General features: G+C 41.7%; 1 protein-coding gene across 1 annotated transcript in view; it reads right to left on the bottom strand.

Annotated features, from left to right (window-relative positions):
* sdk1a (sidekick cell adhesion molecule 1a) overlaps positions 1-18,351 on the bottom strand; it is a 269,185-nt gene that overhangs the window by 119,918 nt on the left and 130,916 nt on the right. The window contains exon 6 of the mRNA XM_066674238.1: positions 3,363-3,496. Within this exon, the coding sequence (XP_066530335.1) occupies positions 3,363-3,496 (134 nt within the window). The remainder of the gene's footprint in view (positions 1-3,362; positions 3,497-18,351) is intronic.

Genomic DNA, 18,351 nt, shown 5'->3' with positions numbered 1-18,351 from the left:
TGTAATTGCTCCTCAGGCATCAGGGGAATATCCACAGTGGGGGAATTAATTAAGTCTGGTTCATTTCAACTGTACAAAAACACTGTCACCTCCAGCTATCACACACACACACACACACACACAAACAGAGAGAGGGGGAGAGAGAGGTCTGCATTTATGTGCCCAGCCTACTGTTTTGAGAACTACAGCTAGTTCTTTACTTGACTTGAAACTCTATTCCTTAGAAACAATTAACTGACAGCTGGGTTTAGGGCTGCAATGATTAGTAAAAATAATCAACAACATCAATTATAAGAATTTGTTGACACATTGTTAAATCACTTCGCACAGAAGTGGCCTCTATAAAAAATTAAGGAGGCTACTTGATTGAATCAAATGTTCTTATAACTCAGTCCACAACACCATCTCTCATTTTTCCTATAGGTAGTTACACCTGGAGCACACCACTCTTTAAAACTCTGCCATTAAGACCACTGTAGACATGTAAGATAACTTCAGGTGCATTGGTGAAAAGCTCCTTAGACATCAGAAAAGCTACATATCCACTTGCTCACCATGCCACAGTAGGCATGTGTTTATTTCCTCCGTAGTGCCAGGCAACAGAAACTTTTGATGTAAAGTCTTTGTTAATTCAAAGCATAAGCATCTGATTTTTTTCTCTTCCTCAAAAATGAAAGCTTTAAGTGCTATTTACATGGTAATGAGAGTTATAGTGGCCTGTTCCTTATATTTTCATATTTCTTAGGAGGTCCAATACCTCTTTATCTGTTCATACTTGTCCAAATTTTAGTTTTGTAACTGATCTGCTTTTACTTACTTTACTTTGCCTTTCTCCTTCATTATAAAAATGGATTAACTAATATTCCTTGTGGGTGGCATGGTGGCGCAGTCACACAGCTCCAGGGGCCTGGAGGTTGTGGGTTTGATTCTCGCTCCGGGTGACTGTCTGTGAGGAGTTGGTGTGTTCTCCCCGTGTCCGCGTGGGTCTCCTCCGGGTGCTCCGGTGTCCTCCCACAGTCCAAAAACACACGTTGGTAAGTGGATTGGCGACTCAAAAGTGTCCGTAGGTGTGAATGTGTGTATGTGTGTGTGTCTGTGTTGCCCTGTGAAGGACTGGCGCCCCCTCCAGGGTGTATTCCAGCCTTGCGCCCAGTGATTCCAGGTAGGCTCTGGACCCACCGCGACCCTGAATTGGATAAGCGGTTACAGATAATGAATGAAAAATGAATAATATTCCTTGTCCTGAAAAAAATATATTATTGAACTTAACAACTGTTTTGATTAGAACTAAGAATAAACAAAGAATAGTATCTGACATTTGCACAGCACTGCACTCTTTCCTCAGGAACGCAGAAATATACACATAAATACACAGGGAGAAAAATGTCTTCTGCACACACAGGCAAAGCTAATTAAGATAAACATGACTACACCATATTTTCACTCTATTCTGCTACTCAACACTCCTTTTTTGATGTGATAGTGTGAAATCATATGAAGGCAGAAAGGAAAATGGAATCAGTGGCCTGGCTCAACTTTAAAGGTTCATACTTAAGAGCCACTAAATATGATTCCATCATCTGGATATATTAAAATACCCTTTGAATTAAACACCCTCCATGAAAAGCTGGAAGCACGTCTATGCTGGTCTCTCCCTGTTAATTATTCTTTGCCTTGAGCTCATTAAATCTTTAGTCCAAAATGAAATCATGAAGGTCTGATTCACAATAAATAAATAAATAAATAAGACCAAGTGTTAATGCATGTGGCTAAAATCTTATGAGGATAAAATCCAGATACTAGTCACATGAAGTGACCAGGTGTAAATGGGTCCATCTGACACTTTGCTGAGAAAACATGCAGATTCTTCACAGGGCACACATCTTGCCCAGGGCCTGCCAGCTTGCAACAGATGCATACATGAGAAAAAGAAACAGACAGAGAGAGAGAGAGAGAAGAGAGAGAGAGAGAGAGAGAGAGAGAGAGAGAGAGAGATGGGCTCTAGTGTATGAGGGCATGCACATTAGCATCCTCTAAACAGGCCCAGACGCACACCAACACCTGCCAAAGCCAAAACAAGGATAAAAGTGTCAGTGAGCAGATCCAAGTGTGTCATTGGAACAAACAGTACCGCTACACTCTGTCATTTTCTGGATGTCCGCCCTCTTTGACTCTGCATGTGGCCCACTGAGAATAAAGCCATGGTGACATTATCCAGTTCTGATTCTCTGCTCAGGTTCAGTCTTCCTGCATTGATAGTTCCCATTTGTGTTTTTAAAAACGCCCTATCTGTCAATCTGTCATTAATGCGAGCACTATGATTGTAGAATTGCATGTTTTTTAACAGCTCAGTGACGATGTTGTGTTGAGAATAGTCCACCAACCAAGAAAAATACAATGTCCAGCTGTAAACCAGCAAAATGCACTAACAGGGGACCTGGCTTGGCCAGCAAGCATACAACAGGAATGTAAAACATTTAACGAGTATGAAAAAAATGTATTTGGGTCCAAGGAGAGTTGGGGCTTCTGCTAGCAATTGCTCATGCTCAGATGATTGGAAGTCAAAGATTTGACTACCTAATTCAACAGATTCAATATGTGTATCGTTACACCCCAGTACACACATAAATATCTACTCACATACCAGTGCCAACCCAGGGATCCACCAACCAAATATCTGGTCAGCAGTGATTATACAGTGTTCCGATTTCAGTGGTGAATGAGGCCTAATGTACATTTATTTTGTAGTGGTACAAGATTATTTGCAAATTTAGTACTACATATCATTGCTATCCAATGAAACACACCTGTCTCTATTTTTGATGATTTTTAGATTTCCACATTATTCAAACACAGCAGCTGTCGTTCACATTGTGTGACACTGTCATGAGGAATGGACCAACAGACATGTTACAAAACTGCTTGCAAACCATTTTTACCTTCCACTGAGTTAACCAAATCAATAAGGTTTTGTCCTTCTGCTAGCAAATTTGCTATTTTGGAAATCCAAGGTTTTTCTTTGGACAGCGATGATATGAAAGTGCCTTGAATCTAATTTATGATCTCGGTCATCTGAATTTTGCCATTTCAACTACAGCCGAAGAGCTATGCCTCACATCTGCAGGCCTCTGCTGCTGCAGTCTTTCACCCATGAGTGGCTTCCCTAAGCGCAGGGCCTGCAGCCTGCGCAGTTAGAAATGAAGAAGCAGAAGGTAGCACCAAGGTAATAATAAGAGAGTTCGAAGACGTACCGCAGGCCATTATTTCTTCTCCTAGTCGATTGCATTGTCTGTACCGCCTAACTGGCCACATGCTGCAAGCTGCCAGGGGAATAGCAATGATACAGTACACTCTCCACTTACCTGCCACATTCAGGTAAATGGATGGGCTTGTCTTGTTTTCACCGTTCTTCTCATTGACGGCCTGGACGTAGTACCTCCCAGCATCTGCGGCAGCTGTGGCCAGCACCACCAGCTGGTTCTCCAGGGTTATGGCCCTGTGGAAAACAACAAAAGAGAACTAAACGAGGGGTCTTGTTAAACCACTATCGACAATTAGGCCACTGCCCTGACAAATTTCTCATGTGCAATGTATTGACAGCGTTTCAATTACTGGCCTACTGATGTGTATTGAGCTCCATTAAAGTATCTTTGCTACAGGCTTGCTGGGTGCACAACTTGACTGAGAGGCATCCAGCATGGAGGAATTCATGGGCTCTGCACGTTCTCAATGTACCTGATCCCTCATTCTGACATAAGCACAGAATCAATGAGCTGCAAGGGTCATTACTGGCAGAAATTGTGTGCTTTGAGGGTATAAACCCACAGGATAGAGTCTCGCTCTTTGAGGCACTCACTGAAACATGGACAGAGGCAACCTTGAGGTAAAGTAGTGAAGCAGACTTAACGCTGCTATAAAATCAAAGGGAACAAGCTTTAGGATCTGGGCTAGATAGTTGTGAGATGATGAGAGCATTGCTCATAGTGATCTAAGGTTAGTCTACAGAATGTAGGCAGCAGTTCAGCTTTTTCAAAGCACTCGCATGTGCCCAATATTTCAGTGGATCTTTCTGGCGTTCAAACTCAGCCATCTGGTGCTGGCAAATTAATGACTCTTGCTCATCAGGCCTGTACCTGGTCTTGCATCCCAGGTCTTTTTCTGACTCATTTCAAGGTGAAATTACCATCTCAAACCAAGTTTCGGCTACAGAGTGCTGGCAACTTTGATATCCTGCCACTTCACGCGGGCTGAACGGAAGCGTTTCTCTTTTGTTTCAGCAGATGAAAGAGAGTACGGCAGGCATATCTCCTTTACTTCCTTTCGCCCCCTCCATGCACAGCCCTTCTTTGTGCCTCTTTTTTGATTAATTGATGACATTCTCAATTACACATCAATGCAGCTTCAGAGTGTGCTCTCTACGATGTGTGATCGACACAGAGGCAGCACTTGGGAGGCAGAGCACGGCTTTGGAGATGCTTTGAAACTTATGATTAGTTTTCAGAGCTAGTGTGGGACCTGTAGCTTGCTCGTGTCTACATGCTGGAACAAGGGCTGCAGTCATTACCCATTTTTAAGATGGATCTTCCACAAAAGATAGTCAAGTCGCTGAGACCTTTTCAGCCAGAGGAGAAAAGGAAAACAGCCCAAGCGGAAACACTAAGTGTTTTCTGTGCTTGTGAAGCAAGAAAGTGTCAAGTGGGTAATTAGAGTGTTCTCCAGGTCTGCTTGGCACTGTTTTTTTTTTCGTTTTTTTTTTTTCTGATGTTTCAACTTTATCATTAACATAAAAGAAGTCCATTAAAGGCACAGTGTATACTGGTGAGAATGGATATTTAAGTTATGAGGAGACATCATATACAAGTCATTCAGTCATTCATTCATTTTCTGTAACTGCTTTATCCTGTTCAGGATCATGGTGGGTCCAGAGTCTACCAGGAATAACTGGACACAAAGCTGAAACACACCCTGGACGGAGCACAGTACACATATGTTCTAGTCTGTGTGAGTGGCTGATGCTTTATTATGAAATGGCTACCTGTCTATGGTGATTTCTTGCCTTGTGCCTAACGATTACAGGTACACACAATGATGTCCAGATGGTCAGGATGAAGAATTCCAGTCTATAACTTGATTGGTGGGCCGCAGGGTGGCGCAGCAGGTAGTGTCGCAGTCACACAGCTCCAGGGGCCTGGAGGTTATGGGTTTAAGTCCTGCTCCAGGTGACGGTCTGTGAGGAGTTGGTGTGTTCTCCCAGTGTCAGTGTGGGTTTCCTCCGGGTGCTCCGGTTTCCTCCCACAGTCCAAAAACACACGTTGGTAGGTGGATTGGTGACTCAAAAGTGTGTGTGTGTGTGTGTGTGTGTGTGTGTGTTGCCCTGTGAAGGACTGGCGCCACTCCAGGGTGTATTCCCGCCTTGTGCCCAATGATTCCAGGTAGGCTCTGGACCCACTGCGACCCTGAACTGGATAAGCGCTTACAGATAGTGAATGAATGAATGAATTAACTTGGTTTGGTTTCCTGTTCCTTTATTACAACAAGTGGCAATTATTTTTAGAATTTTGTTGTTTATATTTAAATTATACTTTATATCATACCTAAATCACACATTTTATGTAACGAAAAATGTATACTCTTCTTTTAGAACCATTTATGGCCTTACTAATACTCAGACAGAGTGCCTACTGGCCTCTCCACCTAGGAAACCCAAACTCACACACATCCCTCTCAAAGCCACCAGTGGCAGATCTGAAAGGTCAGACCGGCCCGCCTTGATGGAGTCTTAATTAATGAATATGCACAAGTCGAAAAATTGCTTGGCAAGTGCCACACAGCCCCTCAAATTGATGGCCACATAAACAGTGTGCCTTCATGGTGATTTAAGGGTGTAATAGGCGGGACTGTGCTGCAGTCTGTAAAGCTGCCAAGGGAGGTTTGTTAAAAAAAAAAAGAGAAAAAAAATGATGAGGATGGGAGGGTAGCATTTACCTGGCTTCTTCTCTTTTTGTAGTGAGAGGAATCGATACGAGTGGCGTATAAAGTGATTTTATGATTAGTCTAGCTAGTTTGGATTCCATTACAATTCTCCAGATGAATGGCCCCTGCCAGGGGCTCGGTAAACAAAGCGCAGTAGGAGAGATAATGGGCAGCCTTGTTTTGTATCCCCACGGGCCAGGCGCCTCTTTGATATCAGCCCACAACTTATTATGCAGCTTGGGAGCCACGTAAAATGTTAATCCACTTAGGAAAGGTGCTAGAGAGCCCAGGTAATCTAAATATTCAAAAAACATGGCCACTTCAATTTGTAAAAACAGTGTCCCGTCTGCCAGCCTTCATCCGCAGCACCATCTTCATGCCCGCCTCCAACAGGCACAAAGAGCTATAACCATTCTACTCTTAGGAATAAAAAATGTAAAGATGAATTTGCTGTGATAGACCCTTTATTACAATATCCTACATTGTGGAGGGCTATTTTATGGAAGGGTGAAGTGTACTGCTATCATTTCAATGCAATTTCTCCTCCTTCTCTCTTCTGCTCTCAGGAGAGGATTATTTATACAGTTTACCTGACGTTTCAGGAGAGCTTATTTGTATGCAGTTCATTACGGTGAGCAGAGCTGTTCACAGACATCATGCATTATGAAGCCCCTCTGTAATACTCTGCAAATGTGAGCGTTGCACTGAGGTCCATGGCATAATTCTCTTGGGCATCGGACAAGCGCAAGAGAGATATTACATTAATCAACATGGCGGGTACCTGCTTTCAGATAATATTTGTTTTCATTTACTACCATAAATTACACTCTCAAAACAGGCTTACCGGTCTGAAATGTATGACAAAGTAATTAAAATGTCAGCAACTCATATTGTGCTCCCGCTTCTACTAAGAAGCCAGCTGTGTGGATTTGTCTGTCGTTACATTTTGATTTATGATGCTTTTAGGCTGGAGGGAAAGTCTCTTGCCAGCCACATCTGAGCAGGGAGAAATGACGCTGAGACCTTGGGAGGAGAGATAAGAGTCTAGGCTGAGCCATACCACCCAGGAGCGTGCCATAAGGAGGCAGTTTTTACTGTGCTTCTCCTGCTGATGGTGGACCTGAACAACAGATCAAAGTAAGGGATGGAGAAAGAGACAGACACTCTACCATTCAGAAGGTAACGGTTTGACTGTACTGTACAAAGTGAACCAGGCTATATGGTTTTGTAACTGTGTGTCAGTGAAAGAGAGAGAGAGAGAGAGACAGAGAGAGATAGAGCGAGCGCTCCGGCAGAGCGAGCACTCTGAGGAAAGTTGTCCTGAGGGACAGGTGGCTGTGAGGGGTGATACTAGCCCTGCGCTTCCCACTTAGCCTCAGGGTCAAACCATTAAGCGGTCAAAGTGGATGAAATAATTTCCACTCCAACTTCCTGCATGGAGGCCCAGGTGTCAGCAGACTCAAACCCACGCATGCACAGGTGTTCCAAGCAACCCCACAGCCTCTCTCAAAGTTGCTGATCCGGGAGCACACACCATTCTTAATGTTCTCCAAGGTCCTTAGGCATCCATGTCCCTTCCACTCTACTTGCTCCTACAATCAGCCTGTCTTAGGTTCCCTCTCCAGCCACCTGTGTCTTCCATTTCATGCAGCCCTGAGGACTCCATACCCTCTTTATTAACTCAATATACAAACTAAACATTGGTTTAACACTTCATGACACCTACATCTGCTCAAGAGCATAATTTCATCGTGTTCCACAATGTAAAAAGTCATCTAATAAAAGCTATAAATACAAACGGTGGCAAAAAAAATATGTAGTGTTTCTTTTCTGCTGGTAAATTAATATCTTGTAGTCAATTTTTGTTTTGGCAGTGTCAGAATTGACACATTGATAACAGTGCTATTACTGAGTCCATAACCCTTTTTCAGATAAAACTTGGCAAGTTCATTCATTCATTGTCTGTAACCTTGGTGGGTCCAGAGTTTACCTGGAATCACTGGGTGCAAGGAAGGAACACAACGTGGAGAAGGCGGCAGTCCATCACAGGATGACACACACACTCACGGATATTTCTGAGTCACCAATCCACCTACCAACGTGTGTTTTTTGACTGTGGGAGGAAACCGGAGCACCTGGAGGAAACCCACGTGAACAAGGGGAGAACACACCAAACTCCTCACAGACACAGTCACCCGGAGCGGGACTCAAACCCACAACCTCCAGGTCCCTGGAGCTGTGTGACTGCGACACTACCTGCTGCGCCACATATTTGTTGTGCTTTAGATTGTGTGAATATGCCATGGTGACTACCACTAATTACTAAAATGCAAAAATATCAGATTAGCACACATTAAAATTTGGGAACACTCCCTCCTCATATTAGTCACAGGGTTTTTTACATGTTACTTTTAATGCAGTGGGTGCTTCACTCCAAGTATGACGCATTTTTTGTCTCAACACCCTGAAATCATGGTAAGATGATGGAAAATGAAGAAGAAATGTAGTAGTGATGATGAATTTACAATTTTGTCTTAAGCACTTAAGGGGACACACACTCAATTCACCCCATACTTCAGAACATCACTGGGAGTTCAGCAGCTTGTTCATAATCTAAAGCTGTATAAGGAGCTGTTCTTATGGTATTTCCATAGGCCAGTGGAGGCATTTCATTTAGTTTAAAGTGAAATAATGGGGGAAAAAGTATTTTAAAACATGATTACTGTTTTTATACATGTAGTACTTAGATACACATACAACTAGAAAATAAGGCAATGACAAAAGATGTAGTGTGAAGTTTAATGGAAAATGCTGTAAAACTCAAAGTCTATAAGAGCCTGTGAGAAAACGGCTGGTTTGAAAAGCCTCTGCCCTCCAGTATGTGCACCAATGCATAGAGAAGAGACTATAATGGCATGCAGGGCCAGGCAGAGCTCCTTCACACAGCTAGAGAGTAGTGGAGGTGCCAGGCCATTGACAGCCACTCACTATGCTCCTCTCCCCTCGTATCCAAGCCAGGACCAGCTTGCTCCCCAGCATCGTAATGTGCAGAAAACACTCTCCGACTCTTGCACCAACAGCAGGGTGTCGGAGTCAGAGTGGAGATGATCAATGGCACGAATGCAGTGTCAGCCCAAAGTCTCCCGATCCAGCCCACACCCAGGCTGCCGCTGAGAAGCCTTTCAGAGCTGGCTCTCTTAATATCCATTAGGAGCAGCGATCTGCTACAGCCCCCGCTCCTTGATGAATGTCCTCGGTATTTTGTGGCCAGCGATGTACAAGCGCAGATAACCCTGATACCTGGCCTCCTCCTGAGGAGCACACAAGTAATACACTAAATAATCCATACATATCTAGAGGCTGATACCTGCACGGGCACCTTCATCATCTCATAGGCTGCCTTTAAACACTCAAGGCCAGGCCCAGGTCTATTAACCCTCATGATAAAAACACACACACACACACCTAGACTGTGCAAAGGAGAAAGAATTTTCAAACATTGTCTCAGTCTAGTTAGGATTCTTGTTGTTGGGGGACAGGGACTATGGGTTGTTTTGTAGAGAACAGAAAAGATCTTACTGCTCATTGCCTGATGTTCTGAAAAGAAAGAAATTCAAGCTGGGAGTTTTTTGTAATCCACAAGAGAGCTTACCCAACACTTTAGTACCTTTATCACAGTGTTTCTTCTAGATACGCTCACAGATCTCAGCACAAAATCATCTCCTCTTGTTGTATCTCTTGCTGCAATGCAGATACGAAATCAATCATCATAACAAAGTGATGTGTCCGGACTGAATTACTGTGAGAAACGTACCACTCCCACTAAACATCTGACTGACCTGTGCTCTTTAAAATCAACTGTAGTGAGACTAGTCACTTTGGATAAATGGTTAACCAAAATACCCACTGAGCACATGTAACCTCTTCCAACTGTATTCATTTGTAAAGCTAAAGTAAATACAGGGTGGCATGGTACCGCAGAAGGTAGTGTCGCAGTCACACAGCCCCAGGGGCCTGGAGGTTGTGGGTTCGATTCCCGCTCCGGGTGACTGCCTGTGAGGAGTTGGTGTGTTCTCCCCGTGTCCGCGTGGGTTTCCTCCCACAGTCCAAAAACACACATTGGTAGGTTGATTGGCGACTCAAAAAGTGTCTGTAGGTGTGAGTGAATATGTGTGTGTGTCTGTGTTGCCCTGTGAAGGACTGGCGCCCCCTCCAGGGTGTATTCCTGCCTTGCGCCCAATGATTCCAGGTAGGCTCTGGACCCACCGCGACCCTGAATTGGATAAGCGGTTACAGATAATGAATGAATAATGTAAATACAGCAGCAAATTCTTTGTTACTGGGGTTTTACCATAGTGTAACTTGTAGTAAATGTAGTGCACATTAATAGGCTGGCTAGAGATTCTGATAAAATTTCATACTCAAGGATTTCTAAGAATTAATCCAGTTAACTGAAGGTATTAAAAATCTATATTATTTTTGGAAGTGTCCTCTGCTTGATATATTCATATAATATTTCTGTTAACCTGATGGAACGTATTGAGTGATGATCAGTGTTTAAAGGAATACTAGGTAGAACAGAACTTCAGTCAATGCTTATCCTGGCTCAGCACTGCAGAACCTACACTATGTAACACAGTGTGTGTGTGTGTGTGTGTGTGTGTGTCTTTACTATGACTACAGAGAAAGTGGCTCCTGCATGGTCTGTGGCGCTTAAGAGAATGGAGTGAGTGAAGAAACAAGGAGGTGGTCATAATATTACAGCTGATCAGTGTATATACTCAGCTGAAGTTGAGATGGGTACAAGTGGAAGGATTTTAACAGGAAAGTTTTTCCTTTTATTCATTTTAAATATTGAAGGCTGCATTAACGTTACAGGGTAAAGCTCTCACTGAAACTCTCCCCTCTTCCCCTGATCTCCAGAGTGAAAAAAGGCTTGCTTAAAATACCATTTGACAAAGTGAATGAGTGTAAATCGCCCATATACAACTTTCAACTCACAATCAAAGGGGTCTTTTCTGCTTTTCTTCCTGCGCCAAACAGGAGACCATGCAAGGCTTGAGTTCAAGATATCTCCAGAAGGATGAAAAAAAAATTATCTGTATATTTCGTCCTCCCCTGTGAAAAACGGAATAAACAGGGCACATCTGCATCAGAAACAGCAGCCTCTTTTTATTAGCTGCAGTGCGTAGCTCCGGGCTGGTTTGGGGATGGGGGTGGATGGGGGACTGGAAAACACTTCAGAGCTCAGCGCAACAATGGGAGTTAAACAAACAGAGCTATGCCCTCATGGGCCCAACTTCTCGTTTGCTTTCTTCATTTCAGAACCCTGCCTCTTAAGAAGCAGAGACGGACTGGCCTTTGGGGTCTCACATCAGGATTAAAGTGACTGTTACCTTGGTACAGTGACAGCAACAAAATACAGCCACTGTCAGCAGCTGAACAATTCAACGTATTTCTTTCCTTTTTCCACACTAATTAAAAGAGATATTGTGTACTTAATTATACAGAAAATTATCCAATGAATTTTACATGCGTTCAATTTAGATTTGTCTCTCAAGTCCCTTGGTTCAGATGTCAAGAGATGAGAAAAAATTGGGCAAAACATAAAGCACTTCTATTTCCACTAATCAGCGCTAAAAACAGCACATGAAAACATTCTCATCAAATTCAAATCATAACAAATGTCTCAACTCCTACATACTTCTTTAATTCCCTGGCTAATTACATTCACAACTCTTGTTTTTCAGCAACTAACAGTGAACTGGCTATTTAAGTTTTGCTATTCTTAAAATATGTAAGTGAATAAGAACAGTTTGGACCCAAAGATTATTGCCCTCACTCTCACTTGCTGGGTAGAACAGCACTCCCACCCCCATCATGCAGAAAATGCATTGTATCCTAATAAACAAAATTGAATGGGCATTTAATGCTTTCCTCCAAGCACGAGCTGTGCAACAGCACTGAGTTAGTAGCAGCCAGGCAGAATTGGACTAATCTGTGCAGTTTAGCTTACAATCTGCAGATGTGACACAATTTTGCTGCTTGTTGTAATGTACTACTACCCTCAATAAAGCCCAGGTAGAGTTGGGCTGGTTCAGAAAATGCTGGGCTGTGCTGGTGGGGATGTGTGGCTTATTTAGGTGTTGAATGGTAGATTAATGGTAAAGGGTGGGATCATAAGTTCACTGTCAGGAAAACTGTCACTGTGATGGTAATCTTAAGGGTACATTCCTGTACCTTCAGTTAAGGAACATAAGTGTACCTTATTCTATTATAATAGTAGATTTGATTTCTGTGTTGATTTCAGATCTCCAGGACTTGCATTATGTTCTTTTATTTTACACAGTTCTATAACGAAAATATTCACCTCTCCCTCTGGAGAAAAGAATGTGATGTGCCTTTAGGGAACACAACTGGACTTAAAAAACAATGTTGTATTTTTAAAGGTGTTTGTAACTTTAGTGACCAATAATGTACCTCTACCGTGCCTTTATTTTTCAGAGAGTGTACTCTTCTTTAACTTCACTGGCTAATACCTGCTGCAGGCATGGTGCTACATCTAGAAATCATTTTTTGTGCAACCTCTCCCACCTTTTATTCACACACTGAGCCATTTCCCAGCTCTGTAAGGTTTTAAGTACACTGTTATATTTTGGAATTGGCAATAGAAGCTGTAAGTCAGGGGAAATTTTACAAGTTGAACAGCAGACATGGCTTTTTTGGGGGGAAGAAATGACAGCCTGTCTGCCAATCCATCCACCAGTAATGCTAGACTGTCAGTCAGAATGCACTAAGCACTAAATTGGGATATACATCGCCATGGCCGAAGCGGAAAAAGTTTCACCAGATGTTTCACGAGGTTGGGAAGTGCTTCTTCCTTTGAGTGGAAGTTTAGGAGACTTCCCTGCCACAGTAAACATGCTGCGCCGGTGACAGTTATGACTCGAAGCGCTGGTGATGCTTCAGCCAGTCATGGGTGCTGTGAGAGTGACAGCACAACAAAGTCAGACCAGCATCTTTGTTGTGTCGAGGCTTGTGTACGGCAGTGGCAGCTCACTAGAGACACCCCGCATCTGAAATGTGAAGTCTATGTTGTTGTGATGCTTTACATCAGAAGAAAAGACATTGTACACTATTCTCTTTGATGAGTGAGGTTTTGGAGTGTTCAGCCTTTGGGCTGCACATGCCACTTTTACTTTTCACAGTGCTGGCTGAGTCCTGGCCATGTTGTATGCCTCTCTCACTGTATTCCACTCCTCTTCACCTCTGAAGCCAAATATTCAAATACTGAGCTCTAAACTTCATTAGTGCCTTGTCTGATGTGCCACAGCAGGTCAGCACCAGACGAGATTTTTCTCAGGAAATGTATTATTGTACATATCAGCTTAAAGGACACGTCTACGCTTGTGGGGAACTGCAGTTTTCTCTGGTTTGTTAATGGAAGTTTTATCTGTCTGTAAGTTTTTATTCACTTTTTGAATTAACACATTTGTAACTCAAGTTGTTTAGTTTTATAGCACTTTGGTCTGTTTAGAGTCAGCAGTCTCCAACATTTAGAGTGAGTTCTAACCAAAATATTCTGAAACAAGAAAAATAAGTCAATATTGCCCACATATGCAGCAGGAATAAAGAACTATCCTCATCTATTTTCATGATTTTCAGGATTTGGAGGGTTTTTTGCCATTTTTTTTTTGTCATGAGCAGAGACAGAGATAGCCTAGCATGCCTGAATGAGCCACTTTTTTTCACTTCATAAACACATAAGACCTGTTTCCAGCACACAAACAGACTGGAGTTATATCAAATGATGAGAGAACCTCTTATAAAAAATGTTCGTTTGTTTTTTTAATTACAATCCTGAACATTGCCTTTAAGGACACAGGTTGCATGCTTCTGATTTACAGTCTGAACTGCAGCTGGCCTTAAGTTTAATGAAGTCAATAAATGTAAGCTTAACCTTCAGTCATGTCAGAAACCTAGGTCATGTCAGAAAATAAATCCATTTTCTCCGCCTAATGGACTACATGATCATGGAATCATGATGTAACATTGCAAGTATTATGTAACAGTACATTTTCTTCATACTCCTTCAAATGAATACTTGTCCCTATATTGAAAAGGTCAAAGCATTCACTGTGCTGTTGGATTAAATGACATTTTAATCAAAGAAGAATTCTGTGTCTCCTTGGAGTAAGTCTTCATTCCCTTTCCAACTATTAGACCAATAAAGTGAGAAGAGAGAAAAAAAAACAACAGAATCAAAGGCTCATTAGTGATAGATTAAAGATACCCGTCCAGTTTCCACACAACAGTGGTGTGTTTTCTTGTCTCCAACAAAGAAACAGGTGTTCTTCTGTAATACAATATATTTTTCTAAAACCTCATTTTCCCAGAGTCGCCCAATGCACATTGTTCTCGTTGAGGGAATTAATAGGGTTGCCAGGCAACCAGGTTGCTGGCAGGTCCCAGCCTGCTCCTTAAGTAACCCAGCCGCCTGTGTGTGAGTCCGGATGGAGCTTGCCCGTCTGCTCTGGGGGCTTCAAGTGCTATCTGACATTTCAAAGACTTTCCCTGCAATTCATTATGGAACACTTCCAAGGCCTGATTAAAATGATTTGCTCCATAATAATTTAACCTTCTGATTTTCCATCTGTGTGCCTTGACAAGAGTGTGGTGAAGAAGGAGGAGAAGAAGATGAAGTTGAAGAAGCAGAAAAGACAAAGAAGAAGAAATAAGAAAATGAAACAAAGTAGAAAGAGAAGAAGATAACTTTATTGTTTAAAAAGGACGCAAGACAAAATATAACCCCCTCAATCTTGCAGTATTCCCAGTGTCCCTTATAAATTAACTTGGAAAATAATTTCTTTACACTGCCTGACATTGCAGAAATGAGGCTACATACATGCATGGTAGTTAATTAGGTTCCTGGTATCACGTGTAATGATGGATATTATAAATGGTATGCTCTCGGAGAGCAGAGAACACATTTTCATGAATCTTAATGAACTCCTGCAATGCATCTTAAATGCCTCTGCATCTTGCTGTCGTGGTGATCCAGTTTCATTTCAGTTAGAGTTATCAAAAAAGACCTTGAGAACTGCACTATACAATAGAAGCAAAAATATAAAACAATTGAGTACTGTATAATCTAATATTAGAGTTCTGCAATATTGTAATTCTTCTCCAAAGCACAAACTTCAGTCTAAAGCTGAAATATAAATGTAAGCAACTTTTCAAAAGTACACAGCCCAAAGAACATTGAGCTTAACTCTATTTACAGCAATACAAATGACCTGAGATAACTTGATATTCCAAGCAACTCCAAAAACAGTTACTCTACTGAGACCTCTTGTTATTGGTGGAATCCATCTTGAATCCACTTGAAATGTGTCCTTGTTCCTCAAATGTATCCTTGTTTCAAAGCGAGGAATAATCCACTCAAGATGAGAGAAACAGAGCTTCTCTTTTCCTTCAAAGACGAGATCTCTCACAAGACACATAATCAGGCACGTCAGCACAAATGCTCTCTTTACTTTTGGTAATTACTATTCCCCTGTGGTAATTACGCCATCTCGACTGGACCACCCTCACTCAAAGACCCCTCTTAATGTGTGTAGTGGCAAAAGGGCATTTCTCTAAAGAGCAGGAGAGAGCCTCTCCACCAGTCTTGTCTGCTTTCTAACTGGTCCATTACTTTTCTTAATGCCACTGAAGTAGGTGATGTGCAAAGCTTGTAGCCTAGTTGTACTCTGAGCTTCTGGGCAAAAATTATGTCTTTGTTCAATAGCCAGTTGTGGGCACTATTCTCTTGTTTTTGGAGCACATTAGTTGTGGATGGCGGGCTATGCAGCGATCAGATCAATGCTCTGACACTACCCTCTAACAATCTGTCTCTCCCATTGAAACCCATTAAAAAACCACAGTACAACTGCCCACAGTCCATGTGGCCACTGCACAGTGGTGTTCTGGTGCAAAATGACATGCTTGTTCTTGCAGAGGTCAAATCTAGTGAAGCACTCATTGTAGCTAAGCAATTCTATAAACACCAAATGATGCCAAAAGCATATATTTACAGGTGTACCCATTTTTCTGGCCAAGTTTCCACTGTGTTGTGACAGCCTAATGATATGGATCTGAAAGAATGTGTTGCTGTCAAGAAGTTATTATTACGAAAAGGATTCTTAGAACAACAAATAAACCACCCAAGAACCCAGACCTCATAGAGAGAAGAAGAAAATGCAACCACTTTTTAAGACATTTGAAATATAGAAAAGGTCTGAAAACATAGAAATGATGAACATTCTGAAAATGCTGCTATTATTTTTAAGTTCTTTATAAATATATATTTTTCCTTATGAATAATTTAGATGGCTGTGTTGACGGCAAATCAAATAAATGGTAAAAAGATTTTGATAAATGCATCAAACACCATTTCACATTAATATTTAAATATATGCATAAGCATGACAACAATTCATTTAAAGTGAATTTTTATTTGAGCAAAATATTGTAGGGTATTATGCTAGAGATGGTCATGATACATAATATTTGTGTTTTTATACTTTTACTAAAGATGCCATGTCCAAAGTTATTTGTGCTCAGTGAAATTGTCATTGACATTTAGGAAAATATTTCTATACAACTCCAAAACGTCCTGGCAATTTCTACCAAGTTCTAGAGCATTTTAATCAACTATAAATTGAGAACAAGTGGAAGCAGTAGCTCCCTAGTAAGATACTATTAAATTGTGAGCCATGGCTAAAAGCAAACAGCTCAGTGAGGACCTCCAGTTGCACTTTGTGGCTGCTCAAAGGTCAGAGTAAGTCTATAAAGCCACATCCAAGTGTTTTCAAGTGCCAGTGGCCACAGTTCAAAGCATAATCAAAAAGTACAAGGAGTTCCACAGAGTGAAAAATCTCAAAGGCCAAACAAAAAAAGTGACCCCTGTACTGGCAAAAATGGTACTGCATGGGGCCAAGAAGGATCTGTGGTTCACCACCAAGGTCATTCTGACGAATAATAGCAATTCTGGTACCAACATCTCAAGGCTGACACTCTAGTGGACAAACCTGTTTTCCATTGATGCCAACAAGGAGGACTCCACTTCTACAAGATGGGAATACAAAAATCTAGCTCACTTAGGCAGAGCACAAACATTTTGGTCATCCATTCTCTGGTCAAATGAGAAATTGAGTTATTTGAACACTGAAATGTTGGCAAAAAAAATGTGAGAACATTCCACCCAAAGAACAAAATCAGCCAGACGAAACTGTCAAAGAGGACTATACAAAATTTCTGGACGAAACACCTGCGATTTTCTTCTTATCAGGCAGTCTGCTTTCAGAAACACTTGGCCTTGGGCAGCATCGGAGTATCCAACAAGTCAATTTTCTGAAATATATACCCAATGCGGTCAATATTAATAGTAAAAGCAAATAATATAAACATTTTTAAGGAGGGCAGCCAGAGTTCAGACTGAAACCTTTCAAGAATCTGTGAAGGGAACTAAAGACCAGCATAATGGCAAGGAAGACTTTAAGCATCAAAGGCCTGAAGATACAATACCTATGAGCATACTGTCACAACCATTTTAGTTTTTTTTTTTTTTTTACTGTAAACGTGCAACCTTTTTTTTTTTTTACAGTGAGCTGTCCTTGTGTGAAATAAACAAAGTTTGAAAATGTTAATTATCAAGAAAAAAAAAAAAAAAAACATGTGAGATTCAGTTCATCACACAGCTCCAAGGACCTGGAGGTTGTGGGTTCAAGTCCCGTTCCGGGTGAATGTCTGTGAAGAGTTTGGTGTGTTCTCCCGGTGTGCTCTGGTTTCCTCCCACAGTCCAAAAACACAGGTAAGTAGGTGGATTGTCGACTCAAAAGTGTCCATAGGTGTAAGTGTGTGAGTGAATGTGTGTGTGTGTGGCCCTGTGAAGGACTGGCGCCCCCTCCAGGGTGTGTTCCCGCCTTGTGCCCAGTGATTCTGGGTAGGCTCCGGACCCACCGTGACCCTGAACTGGATGAGCAGTTACAGATAATGAATGAATGAATCATTCAGTTCATTCATTCATTCATTGTCTGTTACCATTTATCCAGTTCAGGGTAGTGATGGATTCAGAGCCTGCCCAGAATCACTGAGCAGAAGGCGGGTAATATTCTTAGATATACTTAGTTATTTCTTATAGCTCAAACAAAAAAAAAAGTTATAGTCAAATTACTGACTGCACCTCCACTACAAAAGCTAGCAGACTGGAAAACATATAGGTACAATAAGGTTGAATTTATTGTGTTACCGAGATATTTAGTTTGTTTTATTGCACAAAACACAGAAAAAAAGACTGATTGATACGTCTTAAACACTGAACACTGCACCATGCTA

The sequence above is a fragment of the Hoplias malabaricus genome, chromosome 6 (assembly GCF_029633855.1).
Source record: "Hoplias malabaricus isolate fHopMal1 chromosome 6, fHopMal1.hap1, whole genome shotgun sequence".
Taxonomy (NCBI): Eukaryota; Metazoa; Chordata; class Actinopteri; order Characiformes; family Erythrinidae; genus Hoplias; species Hoplias malabaricus.
The sequence above is the reverse complement of the archived record's forward strand: the minus strand, read 5'-3'. Positions and strand labels throughout refer to the sequence as shown.